Raw genomic sequence first — 19,624 nt, 5'->3', positions numbered from 1 at the left:
AATATTTTTATGTTCTGTGATGAGTGGAGATAGTTTTCATTGTTTCTATTTTAATTTATATTTTTTTATAAAAAATATGCAAAATGTGCAATTTGTAAATGCAGTTTTGTTGTTTTGATTAATTTTTATTCCGTTGTGCACAAAACTTGAAACTAAATTTTAGCATTATACCTAATAATTTAATTAATCAAACTTATCATAGTGCAAAGGGTAATGCCCTTTTTATGCAGTGAATTTGTTTTAGTTTTAGTTTTGTGCAAATACTTTTGTTCAATAGATTAAAAAGGTATGGAATTTAATTAATATGATAAATAAAAAGTTGTATGAGTTGCAAATGAATCACACCAGCTGTGTTCATCACCCATATGTCTAAATGTCGTATTTTAATTTTTGTATTCTTTAAACGTAAAACAATGATCTCGTATTTTAACACAACAAAAGTTTAATGTTTTTTTTTACTTATTGTAGTAAAATTGGATAGGATTAATTCCCTGGCCTCATTTTGAAACGTTCGATTAAAATCTATTAAAGAAACCGTCCATTGATTACGTCACAAGTCAGAGAATTCACAGAGACTTACAAAAGGTTTCAAAGATTGTATGTTCTATAGAGGGGTGGAAACTTTATTAAGTGTGGAGGCGAATATTTTCTCAATAGATTGATTGAGTGAATTCATTTTATAAAAAGCATTCAAAGTTGAACTTATTAAGGCGCAATTTGAAAGTAACTCCGTTGAAAATGACTGCCAAACAACAACTGTTTTGCAGGCGGTATTTTATATGTGTTTTAAAGTACCTAACTAATCTATTTTTTACTTAATACGATATAAACACATGTTGACTTGTTTTCAAAATGGAAGCCTTGAAATGGAAGTTGTCTTGTTTTTTACTTCAGCCGCGCGTAGGTTACACGTACTTTTTTTTTATAATCTCAATATTATAGGCAACATACGTATTTTAATACCAGTACCTACCAAGTTTCTAAACATCCCTTATACCGGCTTCCCACGGAGCATGATATTGCGGACGGACGCGGACCAGCCCGCACCGACGTACCACGAGAAGAACACGTCGTCGTGTCGTCCGAGCCTTGCGCGGTGCGAGGCTGTCCGTGGTCGTCGGCCGTGCGTGATAATCTGCATAATCACGCGCCGTGGGAAACCGGCGTTAGATCGAGAAAATCATCGCTTGCGCAGTTATAGTTTTCATGTTGTACAGCTTGAAGCTATAAATTATGTGACGTAGTTAATTGCTAGTCGTTATAATTATTATTATCGATCGATTATGTAACTAAACAACATATCGCACGGGGATTACAATATCGAACGTTTTCGAAATAGGCTTTGGTCCCTACTCGGTTATTAGAATAAATTGGTTATTTATTTTAAAATAATTTGTAAATACATACGATTAGTTTATTTAGTAATAACTTGTACACGTGGGCCGTACACCAAAACTCAGCTCGGCGGGGTCCCTGGGCTGGACACTAGTGTCTGCAATAAATAATTATAATAAGTTCATTCATGTTTGGTTTTACTTACAGCCCGTTCAGTATGCCCGTTTCAGGAGAGAAAATAACGAACGAGATAGCTATCGATTCATGTACATTTTTCATCACAAGTCAAAAACTACGACGCTTAAAACAAATAAGAACTAAAAATCTAATGAATCATAGAAGATATTCTACTTGATCTTTAGAATTTTGACCCCTATTTCGGCTTCTTTTATTTACATTTTGAAATATGTAATAATATTTTTGTAATTTCCGTTCAGTATAAGATAAATGCAAACGCAGCACGCTGTAACGGGCCGGGTGGGGGAAACTTGAGGCAATCAAGTTATCAGCCAGCGGGTCGCGGGGCATGTCACAACTACCTACGTACATACTTAACTATTTTTAACTTGGTACAATATATATAATATACGAATGACATAAATAAATAAATTAACTTTTATTTCAGGCCATTAGACCCATAATTGTGTTAGTATGACAAATCACTTAAAACTATGTTAGTAGGTACTTAGCTTAACAACTAATTCTATAACTAAAACTATATCTAAAAAGCCCGAGGGAGCCTCTTGGCGTCTATGTGCGCACCCCCCCCCCCCCCCCCCCCCCCAGCACCTCCAGAGAGGACTATCTAGTTTCCTGGCCTAAACAAAAACTCAGTGGGCGTTAATCATTTTGAGTGGCCAACCAATCACTATTAGATAATATAATCAATCAAATATTTTCACACTTACATCCAAAATATGTTGTTCATAATTATGTACGGAAAGAACCCTAAAAAAACAACGTCCGACTCACACTTGGCCGGCTTTTTGATAGTAAGTACGTCTGTAGTATCAAGAAAGACCACATTCGAGTCGATTTTTTGTTTTATAAGTGATAGTGGGAGATATAAAAACAGGGTTATTTACATACACAGCTATCGCCAATATTATTAAAATAATCATTTTATCTTCGTATCAGGTTGGTGACCCCGTATAAAATGTTACACAATAGGCGTAAATGAATGACAACCCGCAAATAACGCGAACCTATAGACAGAGAGCCAGCGCGTGCCAGACCTTTGCTATTTTATAAAAGCTAAAAGTTTATCTGCGTATTGTCCCCAACAAAAAGAGGAACGATCAGCGACTATAAAGTTTTGATCATGGTGGCTTTGGGGGTTAACAGGTAACAAAGGTGTAAAAAAATCTAACTTCAAAGTATAAAGCTAATTTTTGGGTTCCGTACCTCAAAAGGAAAAACGGACCCTTATAGGATCACTTTGTTGTCTGTCTGTCTGTCTGTCCGTCTGTCAAAAAAGCTATATAGGTTACTTCCTTTTGACCTAGAATCATGAAATTTGTCAGGTAGGTAGGTCTTATAGTACAAATACAGGAATAAATTTGAAAAGCGCGAATTTGTGGTTATGTCTGCAAAAAAATAATTAAAATGTGTTTCAATTTTCAAAGTAAGATAACTATACCAAGTGGGGTATCATATGAAAGGGCTTTATCTGTACATTCTAAAACAGATTTTTATTTATTTTTATGCATAATAGTTTTTGATTTATCGTGCAAAATGTTGGAAAAAAATACCCGAGTACGGAACCCTCAGTGCGCGAGTCTGACTCGCACTTAGCCGGTTTTCTTATATTTTCCTCGAAAAATATAAAAAAACGAACCTAATATTTTGTACTTGTGAAAAAACTGCACCCCAGGCTGTAGGTAGGTAGGTAGGTACTTACATGCGTAAAATGTAGAATTTATACCTACTTCGCTATCTATGAACGATAACCTTTAAACAAAATTTAGTTAAAACCAATTTGTTTATCAGTTTCCAAATTAGGCCTTTTCTAAATGCAAACAAATTTCTACGTTATTCTCAACACAAATGAGTTTTGATTTGATTGTAGTTTCTATTGTGTAAATTTTCAGATAGGCAAAGTGGAACACGTAAACCTGGAAACTTCTGGAAAGTTAAATTTACTTAATCATTTTTTTGCTTAAGTATAGATAGATGTATGTTTTAGGGTTCCGTATCAGAAACATGGCAACGGGACTAGTACTAAGCCTACGCTGTTGGTCCGTCCGTCCGTCTATTTGTCAGTGGACTGTATCTCGTGAACCAAGGTGAAAATTTCAACTCTACTATTATAAGTAGTGTTGAAATTTTTACAGAACGTGTATTTCTATTATATTAAACATGTCAAAATGGCTGTCAAATAAGAAAGTGTTATTTCTTGTGCGATGGTACGGAATCTTTCTTCTTGTGTATTGTAATATTGTATATCAAATCTTTGAAAAGAGCAACCGCCGAGTTTCTTGCTGGTTCGCCTCGGTAGGAAAGGCATTCTGAACCAGTGGTAGATGCTTTTGACGATTCAAAAGAACTTGTAAAAGTCTAATTGAATAAAAATAATTTGAATTTGCAAGTCCAACTCGTACCTACTTGACCGATTTTTTATAGTTTTGTCCAGTCAATTTGCTCGTCTTCTGCATTTCATAAATAAACTGTAAGAGCTGTAGCTGTATATATCCGATAGCAGGCGTAAAAAGTATAATGTAGAGATAAAAAGGTCATGAATTCTATAAGATGTTTATCAATTCACATAAGTAATGGTTGGTGATAAATGTAAATAAGTGTAAACATTACATCGATAGATAATGTTTGTTTGGCTACGTCAGCTCCATTCATCACTAAACAAAACAAAATAGGCGACCGTGTATCGTACCCATAGAGCGAAAAGGCGCTAAGTCCAAAAATGGCGAATTTTTATTCATGCCATCAACTCTAAAGGTGCCCACGCACTTGAACTGCACTGCAGCTGAACTGCGCGTCGCGGCAGCGCGCTGCACGATAGTCTCTCCAGCCGCGACGCGCGGCAGTGCCGCGCTACGCGGTACGCCGCCGACGGTTAAAACACGTCATGTTAACATGTTGAACCCTAAAGTTTAGGGAACCTTAGTAAACTTATTTTTAAGGTTCCGTACCCGACCGTCGCGTCGGTTCGAGACCCGTTCGTCTGTCAGCGGACTGTATCTCGTGAATTGTAATAAATAAGTAGACTTGATGGTTTATTTTTCTCTAGCTGACGCCCGCGACTTCGTCCGCGTGGATTTAGGTTTTTTCGAAATCCCGTGGGAACTCTTTGATTTTTCGGGATAAAAAGTAGCCTATGGCTAATCCAGGATATTATCTATCTCCATTCCAAATTTCAGCCAAATCCGTCCAGTGGTTTTTGCGTGAAGGAGTAACAAACATACACACACACACACACACACACACACACACACACACATACAAACTTTCGCCTTTATAATATTAGTGTGATTTTTTTGAAGCTTCGTTCCTATCTCAGTTTGGTCATTTTTACCCGACTCCGGAAAAGCCAAAAGGAAGGATTATGATTTTAGCAGTCTATGTATGTATGTTTGTATCCAGATTATGTGTGATCCACTGTAGCTAACTACTACTACTAAACTACTGGGCTGATTTTGATGAATGAGGTGTCAATTGATTCGTTGTAAAGATCCGGGTGACAAAGGCTATACCTACTTTATACAAAAAAAATCTACCTAACGCATAAAAAAGTGGAATTCTCCAAAAAAAGTGTTTTGCTATTGTATCGAGTGGGATGTCAAATAAAAGAGGAGAAAATTCTGATCTTATAAATGTACAACAACATTAATATATACCTACCAAGTGACAGAAAAACAATTTTACTCTAATATTTCAGCGTTTATTAAAACGATCGCAGTCGGGTTTTAGTTTTCAACTTTTTGACTTACGGGCTTTTCGCTCTACGGAGACGATATATTTTATTATTTCCTCGATACCTAGCAATTAATATGATTGTTGTAGGATGTTACATTGTAAAAGTATATGACACGTGTAACATCACATCCCTCGTTGGTGTAGTGCTTATTTTGCTGCAGATGTGCGGTCCCTGGTTCGAATCCCAGATCGAACCAAAAACAAAATGAACTTTTCTGTCAACAAGATTTCAGTACCAAGTTCAGAGTTGAAAAGCGGTTTGACAATCCCGTGCCTCGGAGAGCATGTAAGCAGTTGGTGTTGCTCCTGATTTCTCTCCGGTGGTGTTGTATTGCTGTCCCTTCATACAATGAGAGTTAAGGAATAGAAAGAGAAACTGCAATATCGCCTGCGTAGTTGGCTAGCCGAAGTCGAAATTAGCAGGAGCGCGAACCGACAGTGAAATCATGATGCAAGTGAAAATCCTAACTCCGGTAGGTTTAAAACGCCGAATAGGCAATAGCGTCACCTACGCGTCTCTCTGGGAAGGCATCTGTGATTTGTTTATCTTAAGCAAAGTAAGGAAAACTGAACCTTTTAACTTGAAATTAGTAACCTTAAGATTTTACCTACTTCGTTGACAGAGGTGTGCACTGATTTTGAATACAGGGTTTAAGCATTAATTCGGCAGGATCATGTTTACTGGCGGTGGCAGGTCATGATGAAAAACCAACATTGAGCTACCTATTTCAACTAGAGTAATCAGTAAATTTATGCCTATACATGCGACTTCGTTCGCGTGGATATACTTAGATTGTTAGAATTCCCGAGGGAACTCATTGATTTTCCGGATTAAAAAGTAGCCTATGTGTTAATCCAGGGTATAATCTATCTCCGTTCCTCAGTCAAATCCGTCCATCCGTCCATCGGTAGCTAGATTATGCGTGAAAGGGTAATAAACATCCATACAGCCATCTATACATACAAACTTTCGCGTTTATAATATTAGTAGGATTGAGTGCACGCCACTGTTCGTTGTAGGTATCTCCGAAGGGCTGGTCCTTATCTATACTTTCCGCTAAAGTGCGCACAACAATAAAACGATACGTCAACACGGTATCGCGCAGGCTATCGCCATTCGCAACCCTACATCAATGGCAGCATTACGTCAACAGATATTGTTATTTATGTTTATTGCATGCTGATTGTTATCGTTGTAAAAGCAATGGGCCGTGACACACCCTACCACGTGCGCCAGCGTAGCTATGCTTTAGTTTTCCTTGGCTGACTTAACAAACAAATCGCAGAAACTTTCTCGGAGGAACGCGTAAGCGACGCAATTTGCTATGCACTTTAGACCTTCTGGAGTTTGTTGTGTAGGTTTGCAGGGCGGCTCTTTCAAAATCAATGGTTTGCACATACTTTTTGTCAATTCGCGGAGAGAAGGTCCCATAGGCCGCGTATAGTGCGCCTCTTAGAGCGGTTACGCAGTCATCCGATCAAAATCCGTGAAAGAACGGATGTAAAAACTCTGACTAAATTCGGCTTTCTAGGTCGAAGAATTTGGGCTGGTCGTTGATGAGTCAATCTGTGAGTGAGTCAAGATATTGACACTATTACAAATTCTTAGTGTATTATTAATTAAACAAATCATTATATAGCTTGAAAAACAAAAATTTTTGATACATCTCCAAGCTTTAAGTCATCCGTAATCACGTGCGAGTGGATGAAGCTCACGTTGAAGTCTTTTGTTTCAGGCGTGCGAAAATGTTGCGGAGTGTTCTTGCATCATATGATAAAAAGGTGGCGTGATGACTAACTAACTAACGGCCGAAATATTATAAAGGCGAAAGTTTGTATGTGTGTATGTTGGTATGGTTACTCTTTCTCGCAAAAACGGATTTGGCTGAAATTTGGGATGTAATAGACAATTTTTTATTCCGGAAAACCCCTAAAAACGAACATAATTACAATTTGTAACATGATGGCTATAATTTTTTAAACTATAGATACCTATAGTTAGGCTTGCGCTTGACTAACACCGAGCTTGATCACTCATCACACCAAGTAGTAAGTGATGATGCAGCCTAACATGGAGCGCGCCTGCCTAGAAGGTCCCTATATACACTTTTCATCTACCTAGGTACTTGCAAGTGATAAGGAACTTGCCTCAACATTGTTGTGGTATCATAGTAGATAGGTACCTACACGCATTTCTAAGATATCGGACCATGAATACGTCATGTTATTATTGACATTTGCCCAAACAATAATACATCACTGATCGCGCGATGCGCTTATCACATCTTATCATCGAGAAATGCTGTTTTATCTGTGTCTTTTATCAAATCTATTTAATCCATTGTACCTAAATAATGGTGATAAAGGCATTTTTATGTAAGAGTATTTTCGCATTAGTCATTATTCGATTATCGATATTATGTATCAGATCACATACCTACCTATTGGGTGTCGCGAAAAGAAAATCGGTTTAACGGATGGGCCATATATAAGACCATTGTCCGCCACGCTGGTCAAGTGCGGATTGACAGACTTAACGTTCCTTTGAGAACATTATGGGAATCTCTCAGGCATGCAGGTTTCCTCACGATGTTTTCCTTCGCCTTTAAAGCAAATTATATTAGTGTAGAGCCCGGGATGGAACCCTTGACCTCGCGAATAGGATGCGGATGAAGGAACCTATCACGGTTCTTATATTAAACAAAAAACCGGCCAAGTGTGAGTCAGACTCGCGCACTGCGGGTTCCGTACTCGGGTATTTTTTCCAACATTTTGCACGAAAAATCACAAACTATTATTCATAAAAATAAATAAAATCTGTTTTAGGATGTACAGGTAAAAACCCTTTCATATGATACCCCACTTGGTATAGTTATCTTATTTTGAAAATTAAAACACATTTAAATTTTTTTTTAATGATGTAACCACAAATTCGCGGTTTTCAGATTTATTCCTGTACTTGTACTATAAGACCTACCTACCTACCAAATTTCTTGATTCTAGGTCAACGGGAAGTACCCTATAGGTTTCTTGACAGACATGACGGATGGACGGACAGACAGACAACAAAGTGATCCTATAAAGGTTCCGTTTTTCCTTTTGAGGTACGGAACCCTAAAAATGGGTAGGTAGTCCAACATCTACGTCCGCGGATCGCGGATCGCGGAACAATTATTGTGTCCTTATCAGTACATAAACAGAAATAAGTATTTGTAGCTAAATAAAGAATCGCACCCAAACATCATTACTACATACCTAATCTATTTATTTTTAAACTACCCTTCCGTGTTTTTTATCCGTCTCGATTATTTTGCTAGCAAATGGCAACAATTTTATTTACTTATTACCTATTTGGTTAAGTTATCCTAGACTTTAATACCAAGCAATGCAAGAAAACATTTTTCAGCAGTAATTTTCATTTGAACTAAAAGGCTGTTAAAAATTTGTAGACAAAATGAAAAATTACCTAGGTATTCAAATAAGTTCTTGTTTATTCATTAGATTTATTATTTTTCTTGTTTATTTATTATGTATTTCATATTTATTCGGTTTTTTAGTAGGTTATTTCAAATTTTAATAGTTAGGTACCCTAGTTACGTTTTGTGTAAGGTGAAAGATACGAGAATTTTCATGATAATGATAACAGAATATCAGAACTATAATTTCATCATTAATTTTTTGCTTCAAATAATGAGTGATTGTTGATCGAATGTCTTAATTATTCCTAAGGGTTCCGTATAAGTACCTAAATTTATTTTAACAAGATAGATGCTCGAATAAAATATAAGAACTCTAAGTTGGAATTAAAAATAGTTTCAATAAGGTTGCGTGGATAGAAACCAAATCAATAGGGTAGAATGGTATGGTATCTGTGGTATGTATATGGAAAAGAAATCAATATGGTAGATATATACAGAGGAGAGTCTGTATATCATTACATATATACATCGTCCATATTGAAGTAGTTATAAGGAAGCGAAATTTTATAGAGATTGTTATAAGAAATTAGAAGAATATCTTTTTTGGGCTATACAGAACACTGATGGGCTAATTCAACACGCACTTTACGGTACACTTCGGTACGTGGGACGCAATTATTTTTATCTTCGGCGCGTGACAAATGAATGATGTGTTTAATTAGGTAAGACATTTCTTAAATATAAATAAATAAAATTAACTCAAAATCTGGATTCATCCGGTTGCGGATAAATACTTTTCATGATATTGAGATAAATTAATTTTGTTAGGTACCTACCTAAATAGAACAAAATCCAACTACTACCGGCGAACTACCGATAAATATAGTAAAATTGTTTTTCTGTCGCTCGGTGTATTTTAACATTGTACTATAATATATTTATGAATTCAGATTTTTTTTCTATCTTTTGATATCCCCACTCGATAAAATAGCAAAAGAAAACTTTTGGATCCCCCCTTTTTTATAATGTAACATCCGTCAGGTCGATTTTTTCGTATAAATAGTAGTGGCCTATATCACCCGGACTACAATAACGAATTGATTGACACCTCATTCATCAAAATCGGCCCAGTAATTTTCAGTATCGTTCGATAAGCGGGCTGATTCGCTAGTTTAGACCGTATTAAGACGTTCTACTTATTCTCATCCAGATATAATTGAATCACCGATAATAAAATAAACCTCGATAGCTCAACGGTTGAGGAGCTGAATTTCGTAGGTCGGGGGTTCAAACCCACCCGTTACGCTATTGTCGTACCCACTCCTGGCACAAGCTTAACGCTTAATTGGAGGGGAAAGGGGAGTATTAGTCGTGATTAGCATGGCTAATATTCTTTATGAAAAAAATGAGGTTTTTGAGTTGAAACAGTTTTGACATAGGGGTGCGCTATGCGAAATGTGGTTTGGGCTGTGCAATAACATAATTCTTTGGTTTGGCTCTGCAATGTACATATATTATTGTGTATTGTCTGTTAGTCACAAATCAAGATACAGTTTTATAGGTATATTGTATTGATTAATTACGTTATTATTATTTGCATACTGCGTCGTAAGATGTGCTTATCTGCAATATTTATAGAATTATTGGTGATAGCAGAGATATCTGATTTTATAGCCTAACTATAGGCACCAACTAAAGAAGAAACAAACAAAGAAAAGGAGTAAAGAAGTAACAAACAAAATAATCTAAAAACATGAATGCCCTTCCATATTGTTTTTTTTTTAAATGACAGTTTTTGTATTGAAAACCTCCCAAAATAACTTTATACTCTCGGATAAGACTTAGGTATTTTATGTTGATGAAATGTAAGTAGCTTAAGTGGCTTAGTAATTTTTTTTTAACTTAATAGGCATGCGCTTGACTGCAATCATACCTAAACAGTAGGTATTTAGTTGATGATGCCGTCTAAAGTGGGGCGCTTGCTAGAAGATGCCTATTCAATCTTTTTCTTCTTCGCTCTGTGTCAGAAAGACTATCGTTATCGCATCACACATGCACTGCGTGCAAAACTGCAAGGGCATTTTCTAGAAACCTAATTTGAGACTAGACGAGTCTCCGCCGGAGTCAAACCCGCGACCTCGTGTCGGCTATCACACCTAACTCATAAACACAGTAAGTAGGTCAGTGATACTAGGGAGCCTTGATCACTGTAAATAACTTGGACAGTAACAGTTTATCTAATTAGGTTAGGTAACAGTAAATACCTACTTGTGTTATATGGAATAGTATTCCAATGTTAAATGCAACATCCTGTTGTATCGTCATTGACCCATAGTCGGCCCACTACGGAGTACGGATCTCCTCTCAGATCCTTCTATTTATTTCACACTAGAGGATGCACGCGAGTTCGTCCGCGTGGAATTAGGTTTTCAAAGATCCTTCCAGGTGGGAACTGTTTGATTTTCCGGGATAAAAGTAGCCTATGTGAATCCACGGTATAATCTATCTCCATTCCTTTAAACCAAATCGGTCCAGTAGTTTTTGCGTGAAAGAGCTTAAAAAACATCCACCCATACATACAAACTTATTTTTTTTCGCGTTTAAAATAATTACCTAGTAGGATTACTTATCTGTATGGGTATCCAATTTTCTAAATAGGCACCTACTATTTTATTACAGCCAGCTGTTGCTTGGGTTAAGCATATGTTATGGTTAAAGAATGAGAAGTTTGATCATAGTCAACCAAGCTGGCCAAGTGTGGATTGGCAGACTTCACACACCCTTAAGAACATCATGGAGAACTCTCAGGTATGCAGGTTTCCTTACGATGTTTAACGCATACAATTCCGTTGCGTAGGTTCCTTGGTTCCCCGGGAACTACAGAGCTCTATTTGTTTGTTTTTTATTTGACGTGACAACGTCTTATAATTCAATAGAGCCGGCTGCACGCACGAAAAAACATGACTCATGCGGCGTTACCTCGCTCTGAGGCGTTCCATGTAAGGCTTGAAGTGCAAGCGAGAGCGCGGAACGAGCGACAAAGAAGCACAATCGGCCTTTGTTGTCACTTCAACTATCGTCAGCAAACCGACTTTACAGACAACCAATTTTTTTTTTTTCCGGCAGAGTAAAGGACATACTTTACAAGTAGTACGCAGGTAAAGTCAGGCCGCAACCCTATTTCAGTCACTATTATCTGAAGCGGCAGAAATCGTAGAATCGCGAGCAGCGTCCGCGAGTACTAGGTACAGATCACAAATTAACTGTAAAAGCCTCATATATATGTAAAATTTTGCTTACTTATAAAATTATAAGGATACGGAAATGTTTCCTTTCGCACCCCATGCTGTCGCCCCCAGTATAACTCAAGAATAATCAAGTAGCAAAGCTTCGATATAGAGAAATTTCGTTATCTGATCCAGCACTTTTAACTCAACTTCCCCGAATTGTTATCATCTATCGGCGTCATTTGGATGTCATGACCTGACCAAATCTCGTCGTTCCGTTGACTCATTTCCGGTCATGAACTAAGACCACCAAAATTCTTTCGTGTTGGTTCGAAAAAAATGGTCAAACTATTTCATATCTTTAAGATTTACAAGGAACCAAAAGTTTAAAAGTACTAAGTATAATCCGCTGAAACAGACAAATCTGTATGGTGCAACATGCAGCATGCGATATGCACCGCCCGCCCTCCCACTGCTAAACATGCAGGAAAAACCAGCCACCAAGCAAGCAATACGCACCACCACGCAGCACCACACAAATCCCAAAATCATTTGATGCACGTGATGTTTTTGTCTAATAAAATCCACATAGTTTTCCTTAAAGAAACCCAGAAATAAATGATAAAATTCCCTTTTACCAAAGTTTTAAAATGCGCAGTTGCGTGTGATTTATATTGAACAGCGATTTCATCATACATTTTTTTGATAAGTAGTAAGTCGTACGTGGTACGTACCGAATTTAATCTCACCACCTTGCACTATCTATTTCGATTAGTACCTATCTACCTAGGTAGATGTACCACCTACTTTCTGTTTAAAAAAACTTAACTTACAGTCTATGACGTAGTTACTTTAGGTAGGTAGGTACGTACCTACTTCTTTTTGAATCCTACTAATATCATAAACGCGAAAGTTTGTAAGTATGTATGGATGGATGTTTTTTACTCTTTCACGCAAAAACTACACGACAGATTTGGCTGAAATTTGGAATGGAGATAGATTATAGCCTGGATTAATAAATAACTAGTAGGTTACATATTTGTTCTACGTATGCATGATGCAATATAAATAGTTGTGGACATGGGAGGATTTCGGTATAATTTATTGGGTGACGAAATTTGGTAAGATTTTTTTAGTAGTCGCGCTTTCTGCGAACCCACGAATGCGCCCATAATGTAGCACCCCGCAAAAAAATTATAGGTACGTATGGAGATTACGTTTATTAAAAATTTGGATCATCGAACTGGATCTTTACTTACGAATTTGCTTCAAGTTCAAGTGTATAATATATAGGTATCTTTTCATTTTGCTCGTTCAATTTCCCGTGTTTTACAGGCAGTACTAGCGGGGCGGCAAACTTCCATAGGTTTAGGGCAGCCAAGATGTCAAATCCGCCCCTGGTAATTGTGGACCATCGATGTAGGTACCATTTTGTGGCGCGCGTCTTTGCGGTCTAATCTCTAAGTGTTATATTATTTACGTGCATTTGATTATAATATATCCAGCGATACTCTACGGCCGTCGCGACGCGGCCCTGCTGGCGGAAGGGTTACGGGTCGTTAATTTCAGGGGCTGGAAACTTTTTTGTAAATCTTCTACCTAGCAATATGTCGATGAAATCTATTGTAATACGTCCGCACGCCTGCGTTTTGAAATGTCTCAAGAAGACCACCAAACGTGGTAACTCCGCCCCAACACAACGCACCGCAACATCCATTCTACCATCCATATTATTATCTATATTAATTTTTAAATTCAAAAGTGTGCCTGACTGTCTATCTGCTAACTTTTCACGGCCCATCTGTTTAACCGATTTTGACGGTACAAAGATAGATTGCAACCTGATGGGGACGGGCCTAGACTCCTTTTTGTTCCGGAAAATCAAAGAGTTCCCATGGGATTTTCAAGAAACCAAATCTACGCAGATGAAATCGCGGGTTTCATCTACCTACTCAAAATAAAAAAGACGCTGCTCCTACTTTTTTATAAAAATTAAAAAAGAAAAACTAGGCAGAGAGTAGTAAGAAAGCCAGGAAATAAAATAACATGTTACATGCCGTATTAGACTTGCAAGATTCTAGAGTTAATCACCGAAGAGCCAGTAATAGATATCTCAAAGTGGCAACCGTCAATGAAACACATAATTACAACACATTTTATATCAATTACGCACTAATTAATCAACTGAAACGAAAACTAAAATATTAATTAAGCATCTTACGTTAGTGGCTCCATAACCTACCTATAGAAAGATAATTTTACTACAACAATGAGTCGCATGACATTGGCGGCCAGTCATCGAACTTGTAATCGAAGTAATCACAATTCGGTGGGTTATTGGTTATCACTACACGCGCCAAGATAACCCCGGCTTCTATATAAGGCTGGGATATACACCGACATCTTCAGTTCACATTCATACTCCGAGATAACTCTTACATTGACCGCGTTAACCCTGCAGTACTGTATGTGGACTATTTGTACCCGAGCGATTGCAATTTGTGTACTACTGTTACATCAGTTCTTGACCTGAACATTGTTGAGGCAATTGTGACACCCAAGATGCGTTTTTTGAACATATTCCTCGTAATTTTCGCCATTCTGCTGCTGTCCGCGCAGGCGTGCGGTTGTGCACCGCATATCAAGAGGAACCACGTACGCAAACGGTCGTGGTGCTTTTTCAAAATATGTAGCTGGCCGCCCATTGCATACTCAGACAAAAGTAAAGCATGAAGAAACGGAACCTTCGTCAATGACTGGGATTTTAGAAGGGCGAAAATCGTAGAAACTTTCGTCGCCCGATGTAGAGCTCATTTCACAAGATTTTTGAACTCCACAAGCACTTTTTGGAGTTGGACACTGAAGTAAAAGAATTGAAGATACAAGCTACTTAGTACAAATATCTTTTCAAGTTCAAATCAATGTCAAATTGAGATATCTTTGTCTTGGAGAGCTGAAATTTCTCGCTACAGGTTTAATCATGGTGAATAATGAAGAATCACTAGATTAAGTTAATTTTATGATTATTTAGCTCCAGCGTATAATACCATTTCTTAGACTATGCCATGACAATAATGTGCTGATAAAAAGCACATGAATAATTTAACTGTACAATTGTGTTAAAGATGATGGTTTATGCATAGCTTAATTATTTTATTACTAGGAGTACTTATTTAGGTACTCATTTTTTTCGACCTACATTAGGTCACTGCCTAACAGAAGTAAATCTGTACTTAAAAATGTAATCCAAGTATTTTTTAGTGTATAGAAAAATGTAGTTAATTTAGACGTAATTTTGTAGAGTAGGCATTTTGCTTAATATAAGTGTTACAAGCGTAAAATATGTAAAACGTTATTGTACTGTAAAACTCACAGTAATCAATGTAGTATTTTTAGCTATTGTATACGACTTATTATATATTTATAAGTAAGCTTATTTAAAACAATTTTAAATAAATTATAAACTATGTCAAAAATATTTTATTTTTATTTCCCTAATACCCTAATACCAGTGCAGAGATTTTATACACTAATATTATAAAGAGGTACCTACAGTTTGTAAGTTTGGTTGTAGGTGATAATCTCCGACACTTCTCATCTGATTTCAAGATAAATAACATTTAATAAACACGAAAAAACATTGTTTAGGATATTATTAAAGACTGTTTTAGATTCTAAAAAAAATGTAAGTAAAGAAATTACACTGAAAAATCCGAAGTATGCAAAATACTTAAATGGCTCTTTTTGTAATTCAGAATATAAAATTTCATTGCTTCACATAGATTTCTAAGAACTAGGTTTTACGTCATCAAAACATAGATAAGTAATATGATTAAATACAAATATATTGCAAGTAGCTACTTTCTTACTAATCACAAAAAGATTAGGTATGAAATAATTAGTTCAAATTGTATTAGGTTAATATAATTAGTATGCGTTATTGATAGCTTATTAGAGATAATATTTTTATCGTTCAATGTCTTGTAGTTTGATAAAACCAGGGGGTGTGTCGGGTCATAAGTGCCGTGTTAAAAGGTGTTAAGCAGTCTTTACGACCATCGCAAGGAAGGGTTAAGTTTAATTATGATTGTATGCTTTTGCCGGTCGTATGCTTACATTTTACGATAATGCTTACATTTGTTATTCTTTATACCTACTTAAATATTAAATTTCATTGATAAATTTTAAGAAAATAATATCAAATAATAAAATACTGTTTCAAGATAGAATTGTGATTTGTAATATTCCAAAATATTAATTTTTATACCCACTGAAAAAGTGTCCCAAACACTAAGATTTTTTAAATAAACAAATCATCACAAGAGATAATTAAAAACAAGACTCTCATTATCTGCCATATTGATTTTTTTCAAAAATTATAGCAAGAGTCACTCAGGCTGAAATTATAAGAATTCTAACGATACCCCTTACATCCACATATCTTCAAGCATTTAGAAATTATGGTGACACAAATACACTCACATACCCTCTACACATATACATGAACCCTGAAAACATTACACTCCTTTTTTACGCAGTCATGTAAAAAGACGATCTTTTTTTAGTTCCAATGGGATAGGGAATAAAAAGGACCGGCTTGAGGAATGGTTGAAAAAAAAAACAACTGAATTGAGAACCTCCTCCTTTTTTGAAGTCGGTTAAAAATGTTTTGGATGTTTATCTAAAACATTTTTGTTTAAAATAGGATTTAAAACATGTTGTAGACTGTTTAAAATTGTTTTTGTTAACAATACCAACCCCGACTTTAATTATAATAATATATTTTTTCGCAGTAGAAATGAGACGGTGTAGTATGGTCTACAATCTACATGGTCTACGAAAGTGCTACGAAATGTAAAAGTTCGTAGCACCTACGCGACTCGATCATGCCACGTTTAAAGCGATATCTTTGCTTCTTTGTAGTACAATAATAATTATTTATGTACAAAACACGATTAACGGAGGTATATAGCTAGTTTTCGCAAGCGTCATTGTTGTCGTGGATTTAGGTTTTTAGGGTTCCGTGCCTCAAAAAGAAAAACGGAACCCTTATTAGGATAATTTTGAAGTATGTCTGTCTGTCTGTCAAGATAACCTATAGGGTACTTCTCGTTGTCCTAGAATCATGTTTGGCAGGTAGGTATAGGTCTTAACAGAGCTCTCTCCGTCACTTACTCCATACAATCGTAGTTCCCATTTCATTTGAATATTAAGCAACCAAAGTCCATGAAATTTTGCAGACATAGTCTAGAAACTAATATCTGTGTCTGTGGTGTTTTAGATTTTTCTAAAAATATGTAGTTTTAAAATTACAGGGGCTCAAAGATTTGTATTTTTCTTTAAAAAAAGGCCCAACTTTGTGCTCGTTTTTCTAGACAACGAAGCAATTTAATGAAATTTGGAAAAACCACAGACCTAGAAAATTTAATGAATATTATGTAGTAAAAAAATTATCGTTATATATTTTATATTGTTATAATTATGTGGGAACTACGAAAACCAGAAATTACACCCAGAAATCTTGAAAATTTCGTGCTGTCTCGATTTGTGCAAGCGGGGTGGTGAAGTGCGGGGGACGACACGTGAAACTGACAGAAACTGACAGAAACTGACAGTCTAAACACACGGGCCACATTTAGACTGCACCCAACTCCAAACTTGTCGATAGGTCTAACTAAATACACTGGTACATTTCAACTTGCGTTAGACGTATGCGTTACCTACTCAGACGTTGCCTGTAGATAAAAATATGTCTCATGTTTGCTGGCAATAGCGCATGCATCAAACCCTGCAAGTTGCAACTCTCTTGCAACCTATTCCTCACGCAATACGCACAGCTTTAATATTATAATTTTTGACAATGTATACTATATGTAATGCCATATCACAGGTCACTCTCTGATTTATTGCTAACAATTTACTTCCAAATCAATTCCAAATGCAAAGAAATCTAAGTGTGTTGAATTCACACTGCCCAATACCAGGACCTTAAATGACATAAATTCATTGATAAATAATCATATGTTGAAAATAAAGGAGAACCTCGTGTTTCTCGGTATAATGTTAGATGCAAAGCTTCTATGGAACACCCACATATCAACACTTGATGGTAAACTCAGCTCTGCTGCTTACACTGTTAGAAAAATTCGACAGGTACTGACGTGACGGAAACTGCAAAAATTGTATATTTTGCCTATATTCACTGTATTATGTCTTACAGACTCTTGCTATGAGATAAAGCGGTAGATATTGAGAAAAAAATGTATTACAGAAAAGGACAGGACGTGCAATTTATAATTTAAAACCGCGCGCTGCCATACAATAAAAATATAAGGAAATAAGTACCTTATCTATTATCTTATAGTAGCTTCTAAATATATTTACAACTAGCTAATGCCCGCAGCTTCGCTCGCGTGGATTTAGGTTTTTAAAAATCCCGATCCTTTCATTTCCCAGAACAAAAGTTGCCTCTCCGTAATAGCCCGTCCCCGGGATGCAACTTGTTTCTGTATCACGTAAGAATATTTAAACGGATTATCCTTTCCAAATCCCGAGGGATCACCAGGATTTAGGAATGCAATTTCTTACAGCATCAGGGTTGAGGTCAACGACAAAGTGTTTACTTGGTATAGATACCTTCAATATCAATTAATAATCGACACTTTTTAAATCCCATTAGCTTTAGTAGTCAGGTCCCCTGCAACATCAGGATTGAGGAGTTGGAATCCAAATTTTTTATTGAACAATGTCGCAAACTTTCTTTATCGATTAAAAAACTACCCAAAATTACGCAGTTAGGTTACCTGCCAAATTTCATGGTTTTGAGTCAACGGGAATTACCCTAGACGTTTTCTTGACACACACGACAGACAGAGAGATAGACAACAAAGTGATCCTATAAGAGTTCCGTTTTTCATTTTGAGGTACGAAACCCTAGAAAACGTAGGAACGGCATTCCCAACCAGTGGTAAATTTTTCTGACCATCCAAAAACACTTTGAAGTTTACCTAAAAGTTTACAGGAATAAAAATTTATCATTGTATTCCATTCCATTTCATTCTATTCCATTCTGTTCAAAGATAAATAGATAATAAAAATATTTGTCACCGAAACAATAATTTACGATACATCAACCAATATCAATTTTACTGATGACAATCTGACTATTACCAAAGTGAACGACTACTATAATATCTATTATATACGACTAACATAATATGTATTATAAATTGTGTGCCGTTTGCATTCTCACTAGGTTCTCATTAAGTTTGTTTTATTTGGTTAAACTTTCTGGCATTTATATTGTTATGACGTTTAATTGGCAAACAGTCTATTTATTGGCTGAAACTCAAAAATTCAGCCAATCACAACAAAGAAAATATTGTAATAATGATTGATGCAGCTTTCTGTAATTGAAAACAAAATATTTGACATTAACTTGAATGTGACAGTGTTTTCCGAATAGGGTTGCCAGAGGCCCCGTATTTTACTGGTTACCCCGTATTTCAAGATACAGAAACCTGTAATTATGAAAATAAAATACGGGGCAAATAAAACTAAATATTTTTAGAGTTCCGTAACTCAAAAGCAAAAAAGAACTCTTATAGGATCACTTCGTTGTCTGTCAGTCTGTCAGTCTTTCCGTCTGTCCATCTGTCCATCTGTCCTTCTATCCGTCTGTCATGTGTTCATGAACAAATATTAGTATTTTCA

At 36.3% G+C, this 19,624-nt stretch overlaps 1 protein-coding gene across 1 annotated transcript in view; it reads right to left on the bottom strand.

Annotated features, from left to right (window-relative positions):
- Window positions 1–459: 459 nt before the first annotated feature.
- Window positions 460–19,624, bottom strand: part of LOC123868726 — a 31,570-nt gene continuing 12,405 nt past the window's right edge. The window contains exon 10 of the mRNA XM_045911296.1: window positions 460–1,492. Coding sequence (XP_045767252.1) covers window positions 1,486–1,492 — 7 coding nt within the window. The 3' untranslated portion in view covers window positions 460–1,485. The remainder of the gene's footprint in view (window positions 1,493–19,624) is intronic.

This window comes from Maniola jurtina, chromosome 10 (assembly GCF_905333055.1).
Source record: "Maniola jurtina chromosome 10, ilManJurt1.1, whole genome shotgun sequence".
NCBI classification, from domain to species: Eukaryota; Metazoa; Arthropoda; class Insecta; order Lepidoptera; family Nymphalidae; genus Maniola; species Maniola jurtina.
The sequence above is the reverse complement of the archived record's forward strand: the minus strand, read 5'-3'. Positions and strand labels throughout refer to the sequence as shown.